The sequence below is a fragment of the Mustela nigripes genome, chromosome X (assembly GCF_022355385.1).
Source record: "Mustela nigripes isolate SB6536 chromosome X, MUSNIG.SB6536, whole genome shotgun sequence".
NCBI lineage: Eukaryota > Metazoa > Chordata > Mammalia > Carnivora > Mustelidae > Mustela > Mustela nigripes.
Genome location: NC_081575.1, coordinates 29,576,081 through 29,590,149, shown reverse-complemented (window position 1 = coordinate 29,590,149; position 14,069 = coordinate 29,576,081). Strand labels below are relative to the sequence as shown.

Below are 14,069 nucleotides of genomic sequence, written 5' to 3'. Positions count from 1 at the left end.
CTCTTGTGCTGAATTTTTTTTGTTGTTGTTTTAAGTAATCTTTATGCCCAACATGGGGCTTGAACTCAGGACCCAGAGAGGAAGAGTTGCATGCTCTACTGACTGAGTCAGTCAGGCACCCCCACACTCTTGTGTTGAGGTATAAAGAATTGTTTCTGGTCCCTTCCTTTGCCCCTGGCCCTTTGTTGCTAAGTACTTACAGTTAAAATAGTTGTCTGGAATTTTGATCGTCAGGGACTTCCAAGTGAAATCTCCAATGTTCTGATCATAGTTGTTTAAATCAAGATCTAGGTTACATAAATCTAATTTTAGTAAAAAAACATTTCCCCCCAAATAGTTCATGCCTTCTTCCTACTTAATTTGACCATTAGCTTTACCATTTGAAAGTTAGCTGGCATGTGTTGTTTATTATGGAAAACTCTAGAAAGCAGGACTACATCGAGAACTATTAGATTACTGTAAAATGCTGAATCTGCTGAACTCCTTAAAGATTGTACTTACAAATTTTCAACAAAAACCAACACCTATAGGAGCACCTGACTGGCTCAGTCGGTAGGGCATGCAACTCTTGATCTTGGGGTTGTAAGTTTGAACCCTTTGTTGGGTGTAGAGATTACTTAAAAAAAAAAAAAGGCTTTAAAAAAACTAACATCTACAAAGACAACCCATTTCAAGTCGATGAAGTTATTGGTTGCTAGTTTCTTTTTCCTTTTTTAAGAAAAAAGATTTTATTTTGGGGGTGCTTGGGTGGCTAAGCCCGTTACACATCTGCCTTCAGCTCAGGTCACGATCCCAGGGTCCTGGGATCCAGCCCCATGTCGCTCCCTCTCTCTCTGCCTGCAGCTCCCTCTGCTTGTGCTCTCTCTTTCTCTCTCTCTGTCAAAGGAATAAATAAAATCTTTAAAAATATATTTTACTTTTAAGTGATCTCTACACCCAACATGGGCTCAAACTTACAACTCTGAGATCAAGACTTGAATGCTCCACCAACTGAGCCAGCCACGCGCCCCACTGGTAACCGGTTTCTAAAGATTTTTTTTTTAATAAATCAAAGGTATTTCCTTATATTACAATAACTAATTCCTGAGCTATGCTTTCAGGATGTTTGAAATGTTCATTAAGAGAAATTTTCTTGGAGCTCCTGGGTGGCTCAGTCAGTTAAGCATCTGCCTTCAGCTCGGGTGGTGATCCTGGGGTCCTGGGATTGAGGCCCATGTGGGCTCCATGCCCAGTGGATAGTCTGTTTCTCCCTCTCCCTCACTCATGGTCTTGCTTTAGCTTGCTTTCTCTCTCAAGTACATAAATAAAACCTTAAAAAAAAAAAAGGGGAATAACCTTCAGGGCATTCATTAATTTGGGGAATTAATGAAGACCTTTCTTTATAAACCTAGACTAAGTGTAAATTTTTATCTGCAGCCCAACTCTGTGTATTTCTTATGCTTCAAGCCACCACTCTGCCTTAATACATCTGGGATCTGAAAGGAAAGACAAGTTTAAAATACGTGTGACAAAAATGCCATGCACGTACAGGAAAGGTATCCTTTCTTGTCGTTGTTTGTTTCTTCCTGACAGCCTGCGCTTCAAAAAAGAATGTTCTTTGCTAGCGTGTGTCAGACTGGATGTGAGGGTTAACTGAGGGATTTGTGCTGAATGTTCTCCAGCTTTCAGTCTCAGGGTGGGAAAGCTGCATATGGTTTTTCCGGCTGTGACTAGAGCAGAGAAGGGATCAGGACTGGGTTTGATGGTACCTGGAGCATACTGGTACAGACCCCATAGTTCTGAAGGTGCTTAAAGCATTGAGAAACTCGATATTTAAAAAAGAAAGACGGGGCACCTGGGTGGCTCAGTGGGTTAAAGCCTCTGCCTTCAGCCCAGGCCATGATCTCGGGGTCCTGGGAACAAGCCCCGCGTTGGGCTCTCTGCTCAGCAGGGAACCTGCTTTCTCTCCTTCTCTCGCCACCTGACTCTCTGCCTACTTGTGATCTCTCTCTGTCAAATAAATAAATAAAATCTTTTAAAAAAATAAAAAAGAAAGATATGGGGCGCCTGGGTGACTCAGTGGGTTAAAGCCTCTGCCTTCAGCTCAGGTCATGATCCCAGGGTCCTGGGATCGAGCCCCGCATCGGGCTCTCTGCTCAGCGTGGAGCCTGCTTCCCTTTCTCTCTCTCTGCCTGCCTCTTTGTCTACTTGTGATCTCTGTTTGTCAAATAAATAAATAAAATCTTAAAAAAAAATAAAAAAGAAAGACAGTGGTCAATGATGATGTTCTAGAACCTAGTTGAGGTTCGATGGGGTGAGGTCCAGAGCCGAAGGCTAAGAAAGAATTCTTAAGACATCTCTGGTGCAAAAAGGTGGTTTATTAAAGTCCCCACCATGGGGACAGGATCCATGGGCAGGAGAGATGCTGCCCCGCTATCCTGAGGAGTGGCTGATTATATACACAGGAGTTGGGTAGGTGAAGACAAAGGGGGTGTTAAGAAGGGCTGTCACGGTAAAGAAGACTGTCAGGATATTGGAGGTCTGGTTATTGTCAAGCCAAGGCCATTTTTCCCTCTAATGGCACTCACATGAAGACAATTGGGAGTTTCCTGGTAGAATGTCACATGTTTATCAAACATCCTTGTTAGTGAGAGTTAGGTTGAGAAGAAATTTAACTTTATTTACATTTCCTTTTACCTCAGCCTCCTTCAGTTTTTATGGAGGGGAGGGCAACATTAGGGCTTGAGGAACTGAGTTATTTGCCTCTGGAAATTGGGCTATTGATAAGACAGCTTCTTTGTTGTAAATCACTGGGACATTTGTAGACCAAGGGAGACTCTTGTCTTGCAGGATTGTGATCTCTGCAAGTTAACTATTTGTTTTTCTTTTAGGGCAGCCAGGGGTGCCTGAGGAATGTCACACATATTACGGAGGGGAGCAGGAAGACAGGGGGTGCAAGGTGCCAGCTTTTGCTTTGTCCTCAGCCAGCCTTCTGCTCCCTCATCAGTCAACACTAGGAAATGATTTTTGGTTTCAAGATCATCTGGTGAGAATGGCAATGGGCATGTCTGCACAGGAACATTCTTGAATTTCCCTCACTCCCAGCAAGGCCTGGGGTCTCTGGGTAACAGTAACATCCCCTTTGTGGAAGCCTGACATTGCAGCCACTTCTCTGACATCTGTCACTCACGAGTGAGAAAGATAGGAAGAAGGAATAAAACATTCGTGGCCACCATGGCCAAGAGCATATGCTTTCCCAAGAAAACAGAGCCTTCCACACTGGGAACATACAAGCACTGTGAAACTGGTCTCTGATCAACTACCATGAGGGGAAACTCTGATGTGACCAGGACACCTGGTCTGTAGTTTCTGCAATCACTTCACATGACCGTGGCGGCCACAATTGATTGCTTTCCACATAGAACTCCATGAAACAAGCCTCACATTGCTACAGATTCCTCAAAAACAAAGGTGGAACTGAGAAAAAAGTAATCCTTTAAAAAAAAAAAAGTGGGCCTGTGCTCGCTTCAGTGGCATATACATTAAAATTGGAACAATACTGAGACGGTGAGCACGGCCCCTGCATAAGGTGCAAATTCGTGAAGCATTCTGTATTTAAAAAAAAAGAAAAAAAAAGTAGGCCTGGCTTCTTCACTTCACCAACCTTTCCTTGTTTTTCTCTATACTGACATTTGCACACAGAGAAGCCAGCAGGAACATAACAAAGGTATGCCTGCTTCTTCTCAATGAGTGATTATTCTAGAACACTGCTCAGGAGACGTCTCCTTACTCTTGCTTTGAGCAGCAGTAAACCAACTGGTACCCTTTCAGTGTTTAACAACAGGAATGGGTTCCTCTCAAGGATGTGGAAGGTGACAAAATACTTTTTGTCAAATACTCCAGCTTCTGAGCTGGAGAAAGATCGATAAAATGCTGTCCTGGGCTGGTGTGGTGGGGAAGGGGGTGGTGGGGATGGAAGAAAAGGGAGAAGAGCCTCTTTCTGGCCTTGATGGAATCTCTTCTCATTTTTCTGCTGAAGCAACAGAACCCGTGTGCCAGAATGGCTTCTATTCCCCAGTCTCCTCCACAAAAAGGGAGGGTCGTGAACAGAATTTGAAACCTACTGGTTCGGTGTTTGGCAGCCATCTTCCCCTGAATCCCTGGGAGGAGCTTCTTAAGAGGTTTCCCCAGAGTCCAGTGTTCAGCCCGAACATGTCAACATGAGTGGAGCTAGTATCCGGAAATGACACTGTCCTCTCCCTAGGGACTCACCCCACCCCATCTTGCACATATCTGTGGTCCCAAAGGGTCAACGTGGGGATAAACGTGGGCCGAGGGATAGAAGAGAATATATGGGTCAGGGCAAGCTCATCATGGGTCCTTGGTGAGCTTCTGTGACGTGCAGATTCCGGGATGTAGCCTCGTGAGAGGAAACCTTTGTGGAGGCCAAGAAAAACAAGGCTGTACCCACCTCGAGTCTAGCCCTGACATAAGTCAGCCATCTTGACAAAGCCAAAGCTGGCACCTTGCACCCCCTCTCCACCCGCTCCCCTCCCCTCAGTAGTATGTGTGAACAAATTGTTAACTTGCAGAGATCACGATCCTGCAAGACAGGAGTCTCCCTCGGTTTACAAATGTCCCAGTGTTAAATCTCACTAGCAAGGACACTTGATAGGAGGAATGTGACATTCCACCAGGAAACTCCCAGCTGTCTTTCTGTTAGTGCCTCATTAGAGGGAAAAGCGGCCTTGGCTTGATAATAACTAGGCCTCCAATATCCGGACAGTCTTCTTTACCCTGATAGCCCTTCTGAATATCCCCTTTGTCCTCACCCACCTCCGAGTCCACCCCTACTCTGCCTTTAAAAACTCTGACTGTAATCTGGTTCGGGGTCCAAGTCCCTACTCTGCTGTGTCGGGTATACTTGGGCCCAAGCTTAAGCTTGCTGAATAAACCCTCGTGTGATTACATCAGTGTTGGCTCCTTAGTGGTCTCTCAGACGTGAAAACTCGGGCATAACACCTTGTCGTTCTGTTTCAATGGCATTTCCTTATCGATTTACGTACAGACCCTACTTGCCCCCATTTGGTTCATAAAGACAAATGCATGCAGAACTTGCCTCTTTATTGATAATGCAACTATAAGGGAGATAGGGTAGTAGGGTGTCAGTGACACAAGAAGAACCTATCTCCAATTTGGCTTCTGAACGAGGGTGGCATTCTAGGACCCATCCAGCATGAAGATGAAAAGGCGGTCCAGGTTAGCCGGTGGTGCATTTCTGAGCATTGAAGCTCTCTCATCTCTCCTACACTTGGCTCTTCTGTTCTTAAACCACACCTGCAATCAGAGGGGAAAAGGGATCGGTTTAACATACTGGACACTTAATGTCATTATAGAAAAAACCTTACATGCAACTGTACATGTCATGGAGATTTTACACGTCACACCAAGGGAAGCTATTTACTTAGGAAAGTTAACACAAGACACCCTCCCTTTAGCTCATCCTTAGTGAGCACCAGCTATGTGCCAAGTTCTGGAATAGGCTTACTGCTTTGTCTCTCTCCTCTCAATTTTAATATTCAAATGTTTTTTTTCAGGTATTGGACGCAGGTCTAGCTTATGACCTGGTCTAGCCCTGGGTCCTTGTTGTTGACCCAACACTTGGTAATAGGGTAAAAAAAGGTCTGTATCCTGACAGCAGATCCTCAGCCATCCAGTTACCTCCTCTCCCCTCCTCACTACAGAGAGAGTTTTGGGGTGTTTTGGGGTTCAACATAAGCATTGTAAATAGTGGCCCTATTGAAAGTTATATTGGCAAGAACGGTTCCTATTTGAAAGGCTTATCTGCAGCACAAAGTCAATTACTAATAGAAGGAAAAGCATTGGTTTTTTAGACAGATTTCCTTCAAGGATGTCTGAAACCTCTTGACAGTTACATAGTAGTCTGGCAAAGAAAGGCACTAGTGTTGGGGTCCCATGGAGTTTGTGGCATGTCTAGCTGGGACACGAGAGTTGCTGAAACCATGAACACTGCCTTGAATTTAGCCTGTAGTGTTAAAGAAAGTGTAGACCAACTTGAGCGAAATTAACTAAAATGCTCACCGATCTCTGGCCACCCAGGAGTTGAGGGGAAAGAGGCAGACCACTGTGGCCACTGTTAGTTCCGCATACTCCAGCCTGGCCCACTCTACAAACCTTCCTGGGCTCAGGGCCAGGTCAGCTTGCTCTACTCTGGCTACAGTTCCGGGATCCTGGACTGGAAGCACTGCTGTCTGGTGGGCAGCTTATCCTAGGTAAGGATATTCAACCAGGAGTTCCCAATCCCACCACTCATACTTTTTTTTTTTTAAAGACTTTATTTATTTGACAGACAGACATCTCAAGTAGGCAGAGAGGCAGGCAGAGAGAGAGAGGAGGAAATAGGCTCTCCATGGAGCAGAGAGCCCGACGTGAGGCTCAATCCCAGGACCCTGGGATCATGACCTGAGCCAAAGGCAGAGGCTTTAACCCACTGAGCCACCCAGGTGCCCCCCACCCCTTATTAGGCAAGAAGGTGGAACACGCATTTTAGGAGGACAGTTGACAACAATGTGCATAAGGGGTCATAAAATGGTTCCTTCCTACATATCTGCCAACTATTTTTGCAAACAAACACACAAACAAAACTGTCAGACTTCACTGTCTTCTCAGTGTCCTAGTTGATGGGGTTAACATTGTATTTAAATCCTTTCAGAAGTTCCTTGCCTGAGGCCTCATGTTTGCTCTCCTACTTTAAGATTGGTGGTATTTGGGGAGGCCTGGGTGGCTCAGTCGGTTAAGTGTCTGCTTTCGGCTCAGGTGATGATCCCAGGGTCCTGGGATGGAGTCCCTCATCAGGTTCCCTCCTCAGCAAGGAGCTTGCTTCTCCCTCTGCCTACTGCTCCCCCTGCTTGTGGCTCTCTCCATCTCTCTTCGACAAATAAATAAATAAAATCTTTAAAAAAAAAATTGGTGGTATTTCTGTGGCAGAAATACACAATTTCAACAAGACCAGTGTAATAGAGCTTGTTTTGGGGGGATCCAAGTGTACCAGTGGTCAGATCGCCATATACATAAAATAAAGCCCCATAGCTAGCTGTACTCTCAATGTTGGTTTCACAAAAACAGTTCTATTTGCAAGACAAAGGAGGAAAACCATGTATTAAGTTTCTTGGGGGAAATTCATGCTCTAAGGTTTGGAAATTCATGGGAACACTATACAAATACATGGGAAATACATGGGAACATCAGTTTTTTCCCTGATTTGTTTCAGAATGCCATGGAGAGAGCGCACATAAACCCAAGAAGAAAAAGCTAGTTCACCAAACCTTACATTTTCCATTTCCTCTGCACATGCATAGTCAGCTGAAAAAGTCTTCCCAACCTCCTCCCAACTTTTCCAATCTGAGCCAGGCCTGGGACCCCAGTCTCTGGGATTGGGATGTCATTACTCAATGGTCAGCTTTGTGGGGCTGATTTTCAGATACTCCTACCACCAGATCAGCAACTCCTTCTCTTTAAAAAAAAATTTTTTTAAGTTTATTTATTTATTTTTTAGTAATCTCTACACATAACGTGGGGCTCAAACCCACAACCCTGAGATCAAGAGTCACATACTTACTCCTCCAACCGAGCTAGCCAACGCCCTTCCAGCTCCTCACATGCACTCTGCAGCTAAGCCAACACTCCCATCCTCATTTCCTTTCCTTTCTGTTTTGGGCAAATACCACTTTGAAATAACTCAAATGGGTTTGGGGGTTTGTTTGATTTTTTGGTCACCTTTTTATCCCATGACCTACAAATTAGTCAACACAGCCTGAGGGAATAAAAGTATTTAAAAATAACATTATTTTTTAAAAGATAACATAATGAATCTACCCCGAAATAAGGCCCACCCAAACCCCAAACAAATTCCACAAAACTCAGCTTTTCAAAATAGTATCGCCAAAATGAAAAAAAAAAAAAAATCCTTGAAGTTTAGAAGTCCTCAAGAGAATATCTCTTACACATTTAGCAGATGCGTAACACTGAATTTGTGTCGTGTCTGTAAGGTCTATTTTGGATATATGTAAGTCTTTTCTAACCTTTTGCCCTTCTTAGGTCAATTACTATGCATTCAATATTGGTTTTTTGGCCTGTTTCTCTCATTCTTTAGACAAATTTCCAAAGCTTGCAAACTCTCCCCCCCCCCCAGTCTCACACATAACGTGTATTCACATTCTAGCCACGCTTTCAGGTTGGTACATCGAAGTATTCCAGAAAATTAAAATGTAGAGCTGCCACTCTACAACACTTTACCAAACACTTAAAAACAATGGTAGGAGGCCCAGGTACTTGGACTTTGAAGCTGTCTCCCCCGATCAGTCTCAGCACCACTAAACAGACATTAGTTACTTATACAATGTGTTCTGAGGATACCTTTCTCCCTCACCCCAATGTTTATAAATTCACCCACTTAGCTAAGAGTTTATGTTTGCCTTTAATTTAGTACAAGTGAACCCTCTCATAACTGGCTCCTCTCTGCATTAATTTGAACACTTCCACAGTCAGCCTGAGCCCCAGTATGACTCCACACAGAAGTACTCTCTGAAGGGTATCTGTTTGAAGGAGTTGAACTCTATCAAATATAGACAAATACATGTATATATGCACTATAGAGACACAAAGATATACCATCTATATGTTTGCAAATTGCACACACGCACACATGTATATGTATTTAATTTTGCATAATGAATAGGAGAAGCAATTCATTTCTTCTTTTCCTTTGAGAAATCATGTTCCCTGGGGCGCCTGGGTGGCTTAGTAGGTTAAACATCTGCCTTCAGCTCAGGTCATGATCCCAGGGTCTTGGGATCGAGCCCTGCATCGGGCTCCCTGCTCACTGGGGAGCCTGCTTCTCCCTCTCCCTTTCCCTCTCCCCTTCCCTCTCCCCCTGCTTGTGTTCCCTCTCTCACTGTGTCTCTCTCTATCAAATAAATAAATAAAACCTTTTTTAAAAAAAGGAAATCATGTTCTCTCTGGTAATGGCAAATATCCATAAGCTGGAGTTCACATATCCCATTTTCTACCCACAAAGACTCCTAAAGTCAACTTACTTGCCAGTGTTAAAAAAAGATAACTGAAATGCACCAACTTGAGAATGTCTAGGACAAGAGTGTCTGAGTCTTTTTTAAAAAAAGATTTTATTTATTTATTTGCCAGACAGAGATCACAAGTAGGCTGAGAGGCAGGCAGAGAGAGAGGAAGAAGCAGGCTCCCTGGTAAGCAGAGAGCCCGATGCAGGGCTTGATCCCAGGACCCTGGCAGAGGCTTTAACCCACTGAGCCACCCAGGTGCCCCTAGAGTATCTGAGTCTTAAAGCCGGGATTAAAATGGCTGCCCCACCATCCAGGTTTACTGACCTGCACTCGGGTTTCAGTCACACCCATGTGTCTTGCAAGTTCCCGTCTGAGGAGAGAAAACCACACGTTTAGTGTTTGGAGTTGTGGATAAAATAAAATGTATGAGATACATATTATGCTTGCTTTAAAATGTGTACCCTCTCCCTCAAGACCCTCCCCAAGCAAACTTTTGTTATTTCCAGCTCCAGGCTTGCTTTATAGACGGTTTCCCCTCAAAATTTGAGGTGGCATCAAAAACTTGGACGTCAAGATAAATAATTTTAATGCACTATTTAAAAAAAATAAGAATCGATGCAAAAAATCTATGGTGAACAAATTATCACAATTTTTTTCTATTATTTTTAAAGTAGGCTCTATACCCAACATGGAGCTTGTACTCGCTACCTTGAAATCAAGAGTTGTGTGCTCTACTGGACTTAGCCACCCAGGTGCCCCTCCCTCTAAATTTTATTTATTTCCTTTTTAAATAAGCTCTATGCCCTATGTGGGGCTCAAACTCATGACCTCGAGATCAGGAGTCACACGGTCTTCCAACTGAGCCAGCCAGGCACCCCCCCCCCAAGACTTTATTTTACTATGTTTTAAAAATATTTTATTTATTTTACAGAGAGAGCACAAGCAGGGGGAACAGCAGGAAGAAGAAACAGACTCCCGTCTGAGCAGGAATCCTGATGTAGGACTCGATCCCAGGAACCTAAGATCATGACCCAAGCTGAAGGCAGAGGATTAACTCACTAAACCACCCAGGAGCCCTGTCCTCAAGATTTTAAATGAAAGCATCCAACACTGCAGTTGCAGGAGACTACCTTATTCTCCTTACCCTATTCCAATAAAATCTTATTTACAAAAAACCACCAATACAGATAATAAAAGGAAAAAATGTATAAATTAGAGTACATCAAAATTTAGAACTTCTGGGGCACCTGGATGGCTCAGTGGGCTAAGTGTCTATCTTTGGCTCAGGTCATGATCCCAGGGTCCTGGGATGGAGTCCCACATCAGGCTCCGTGTTCAGCGGGGAGCCTGCTTCTCCTTCTCCCTCTGCCCCTCTCCCTGCTTATGTTTGCCCTCTCTCTCTCTCTGTCAAATAAATAAATAAAATCTTTTTAAAAAGACAAATACTGCCTAATCCCACTTGTATGAGGTGCTTAGAGTAATCAAAATCATAGACAGAAAGTAAAATGGTGGTTACCAGGATTACCAGATTACCAGGAACAGGGGAGGGAGTGCACTCAATCAATTCCACCTGCTGAGACACCCAGGCACCTTGAGTATACAAGTCTTGATCTCGGGGCTGTGGGTTCAAGCCCCACGTTGGGTATAGAGATTACTTAAAAATAAAATCTTAAAAAAAGATGAAAATAACAAGTGTTGGGGCGCCTGGGTGGCTCAGTCAGTTTAGCATCCAACTCTTGATTTGGGCTCAGGTTATGATCTCAGGGTCCTAAGATCAAGCCCTGCATCGTGCTCCTGGTGAGTGTGGAGCCTGCTTAAGGTTCTCTGTCTCCCTCTGCCCCTCCCACTGCTTACACACACACTCTCTCTCTCACTGAAAAGAAAATAAAAAGAAAATAACAAATGCTAACAAGAATATGAAGAAATTGAAATCCTTGCGCATTGCTAGTAGGAATATAAAATGGTGCAGCCACTATAGAACACAGCAGAGCAGCTGCTCAAGAAATTAAAAACAGGATTACCATATGATCTAGCAATTCATTTCTGGGTATATACCCAAAATAATAGAAAATAGTGACGCCAACTGTTAATTGCGCACCCATGTTCATAACAGCATTACTCATGATAGCCGAAAGGTAGAAGCAACTCAAGTGCCCATTAATACATGAACAGATAAATAAAATATGGTATTTACAAACAACAGAATATTACTCAGCCCTAAAAGGGAAGAAAAGTCTGAGACATGCTACATCGTGGACAAACCCTAAGGACATCACACTAGGTGAAATACAGCAGTCATAAAATGAAAAGCACTGTATAATTCCACTTAAAGGAAGCACCTACAATAGTCAAATTCATCAAAACACAAAGTAAAAAGGTGATTGCCAGGGGCTGGGGGAGACAGGGGAATAGTGTGTTCCCTGTGTATTCTTTTAGTTTTGCAAGGTGAAAAGAGTTCTGGGGGTGCCTGGGTGGCTCAATCATTAAGGGTCTGCCTTCGGCTCAGGTCATGATCCCAGGGTCCTGGGATTAAGCCCCACATCAGTCTCCCTGCTCCACAGGAAACTTGTTTCTCCCTCTCCCACTCCCCCTGCTTGTGCTCCTTCTCTCACTATCCCTCTCTGTGAAATAAATAAATACAAATCTTTTTTTAATAAATAAATAAAAATGATTACAAAAAGAGTTTTGGAGGTTAGTTGTACAAAAATATAAATGTAATTACTACTACTGAACTGTACACTTAAAAATGGTTAAGATAATAAATTTTATCTTTATGTATATTTTACCACAATTTATTGTTTTTTAAAGTTTGTTAAATTTTTTTTTTAATATCTCAACACCCAAGTGAGGCTCAAACTCAGGACCCCAGAGATCAAGAGCTGCACCATCCTCCGATTGAGCCAGTCAGGAGTCCCTATTTTGCCACAAGTTTTTAAAGAAGATTTTATTTATTTATTTGACAAGAGCAAGAGAGGAAGAAAGAGCACTAGCAGAGGGAGCAGCAGGCAGAGGGAGAGGGAGAAGCAAACACCCGACGAAGCCGGGAGCCGGATCCTGGGTCGATCCCACGATCCCGGGATCATGACCAAAGCCGAAAGTACACACTTAACCGACGGAGCCAGCCAGGCGCCCCGGGTCTTTTTTTTTTTTTTCTTTTCTTTTCTTTAAGTTTATTTAAGTACTCTGTACTCCCATTTTTAGTATATGTGCTGCCGAAGCGAGCACAAGTACTCTGTACCCCTAATGTGGGGCTCCTACTCACAAGCATTGGAGTCAAGAGTCGTGGGCTCTCTCAACTGAGCCAGGCAGTTGCCCTACCACAATTTAAAAAACAAAACCAGGGGTCCTGGGATCGAGCCCCACATTGGGCTCTCTGCTCAGCGGGGAGCCTACTACCCCCCCCCCCCCAACTTGTAATCGCTATCAAATAAATAAAATCTTTAAACCAGAAGCGCCTGGGTGGCTCAGTTAAGCATCTGCCTTCTGCTCAAGTCTGAGCCCAGGGTCCTGAGGTCCAGTTCTACATCAGATTCCCCACTCCGCGGGAAGCTTGCTTTTTCCTCTCTGCCCCTCCCCCCCACCACTCGTGTTCCCTCTCTCGCTGTCTCTGTCAAATAAGGAACCAAAATCTTTTTAAAAAATTAAAAAAGCAAAACCAAAGACCACCCACCACATTTTCCAGACTTGTTTCACGTAATTACCATATAAAAGTATTTCCCTGGATGCACTGAAGGCATTCTCCTTCCCTCAGCCCTTTACCTTTGTTTTAAGAGGGAAAGGAGGAGGCTGAGGGGTAGGGATAGGAGTAGGAAACAAAGATTTCTGGAAATAAGCCCGAGGTCCCTGGAAAGCCAGATACCTCCCGGGGCAAGCTTCTCACCTTGCGACCACATCTGGGTATTGGGTGTCCTGGAAAACGCTTTCCAGCTCCTGAACCTGCATCGCCGTGAACTTATTGCGCTGGACTCCTCGCCTGCTCCGGGGCTGCGGAGCCTCAGCAGCCGCTGCTTGTGGTAGCTCTTCGGGCTGCTGCTGCCCCAGCTCCTGGACGCCACCGCTGACCTCGTGGTTCCCTTCACCCTCACAGCTCACGATCTCTTCATGGTTGATGTTTCCTTCATTGTGGATGTCGCTTTCAAGGTTGACGTTGCCTTGAAAGTTGATGTTGCCTTCAGAGTTGAGGTCGCCTTGAAAGTTGAGATCGCCTTGAAAGTTGGGGTCGCCTAGAAAGTTGAGGTCGCCTTGAAAGTTGGGATCCCCTTGAAAGTTGAGGTCGCCTTGAAAATTGAGGTCGCCTGGAAAGTTGAGGTCGCCTTGAAAATTGAAGTCGCCTGGAAAGTTGAGGTCGCCTGGAAAGTTGAGGTCGCCTGGAAAATTGAGGTCGCCTGGAAAGTTGAGGTCGCTTTCAAAGTTGAGATCGCCTCCGTAGTTGACGCCACCTTCGTGGTTGATGTTGCCCACAAAGCCTGGATTTCCTTCAGGAATGTGGCCTCTTTCGGCTTCTGGTGCTGCGCCCTGCACAGATTCCAATTCATACATTCCCAGCCAGTAGCTGGGGTCGTAGTAGTCACCGGGGTCATAGTAGCTGCCTCTGGGCAGAGGCTCCATGACCGTGGTGAGCTGGAAGCCCAGCGCTTCCCCAAACCCTCTGGTGGTTGAGAACAGAGCTGCAGAGTTGCTGGTCCTCTTTTGGCGCCTCCTGGGATTCTTCAGGGTTTGGGGCAGGTTCAATGCCCGCGCACCCCCCCTTAAAGGCTTGCTATTGGCTTTCCCTTTCCCGCCAATTGCGGTGGGTGGGACTTACTTAGGCACACAAGTGGTCGGGGCGTGGCCAAAATGTATGCACTATGGGAAAGATGGGTGTTGGTAGGGGGCTGGGGTGTGTGGAGAATGGGGGCTCTAATTTACAGCTCAGTTTACCAGTCCCCGACTTGACCAGAGTGTCGGCTCTGAGGAAGGGGCTGTACTGGATGATGCAAACTGATCTGGGGG

The 14,069-nt window shown here is 44.7% G+C and overlaps 1 protein-coding gene and 1 pseudogene across 1 annotated transcript; one reads left to right on the top strand and one right to left on the bottom strand.

Moving 5' to 3' along the window:
- The first annotated feature begins 3,497 nt into the window (after positions 1-3,497).
- LOC132007935 (U6 spliceosomal RNA) lies at positions 3,498-3,598 on the top strand (annotated as a pseudogene).
- A 1,501-nt stretch (positions 3,599-5,099) lies between these two features.
- On the bottom strand, positions 5,100-13,834 carry LOC132006753 (rhox homeobox family member 1-like). Its single transcript, XM_059384739.1, has 3 exons — positions 12,958-13,834; positions 9,402-9,447; positions 5,100-5,316 (listed from the first exon to the last, which is right to left on the bottom strand). Exons 1-3 carry the CDS (start codon positions 13,683-13,685, stop codon positions 5,200-5,202), a joined length of 891 nt encoding a protein of 296 aa, XP_059240722.1. The 5' UTR covers positions 13,686-13,834; the 3' UTR covers positions 5,100-5,199.
- Positions 13,835-14,069: the final 235 nt, after the last annotated feature.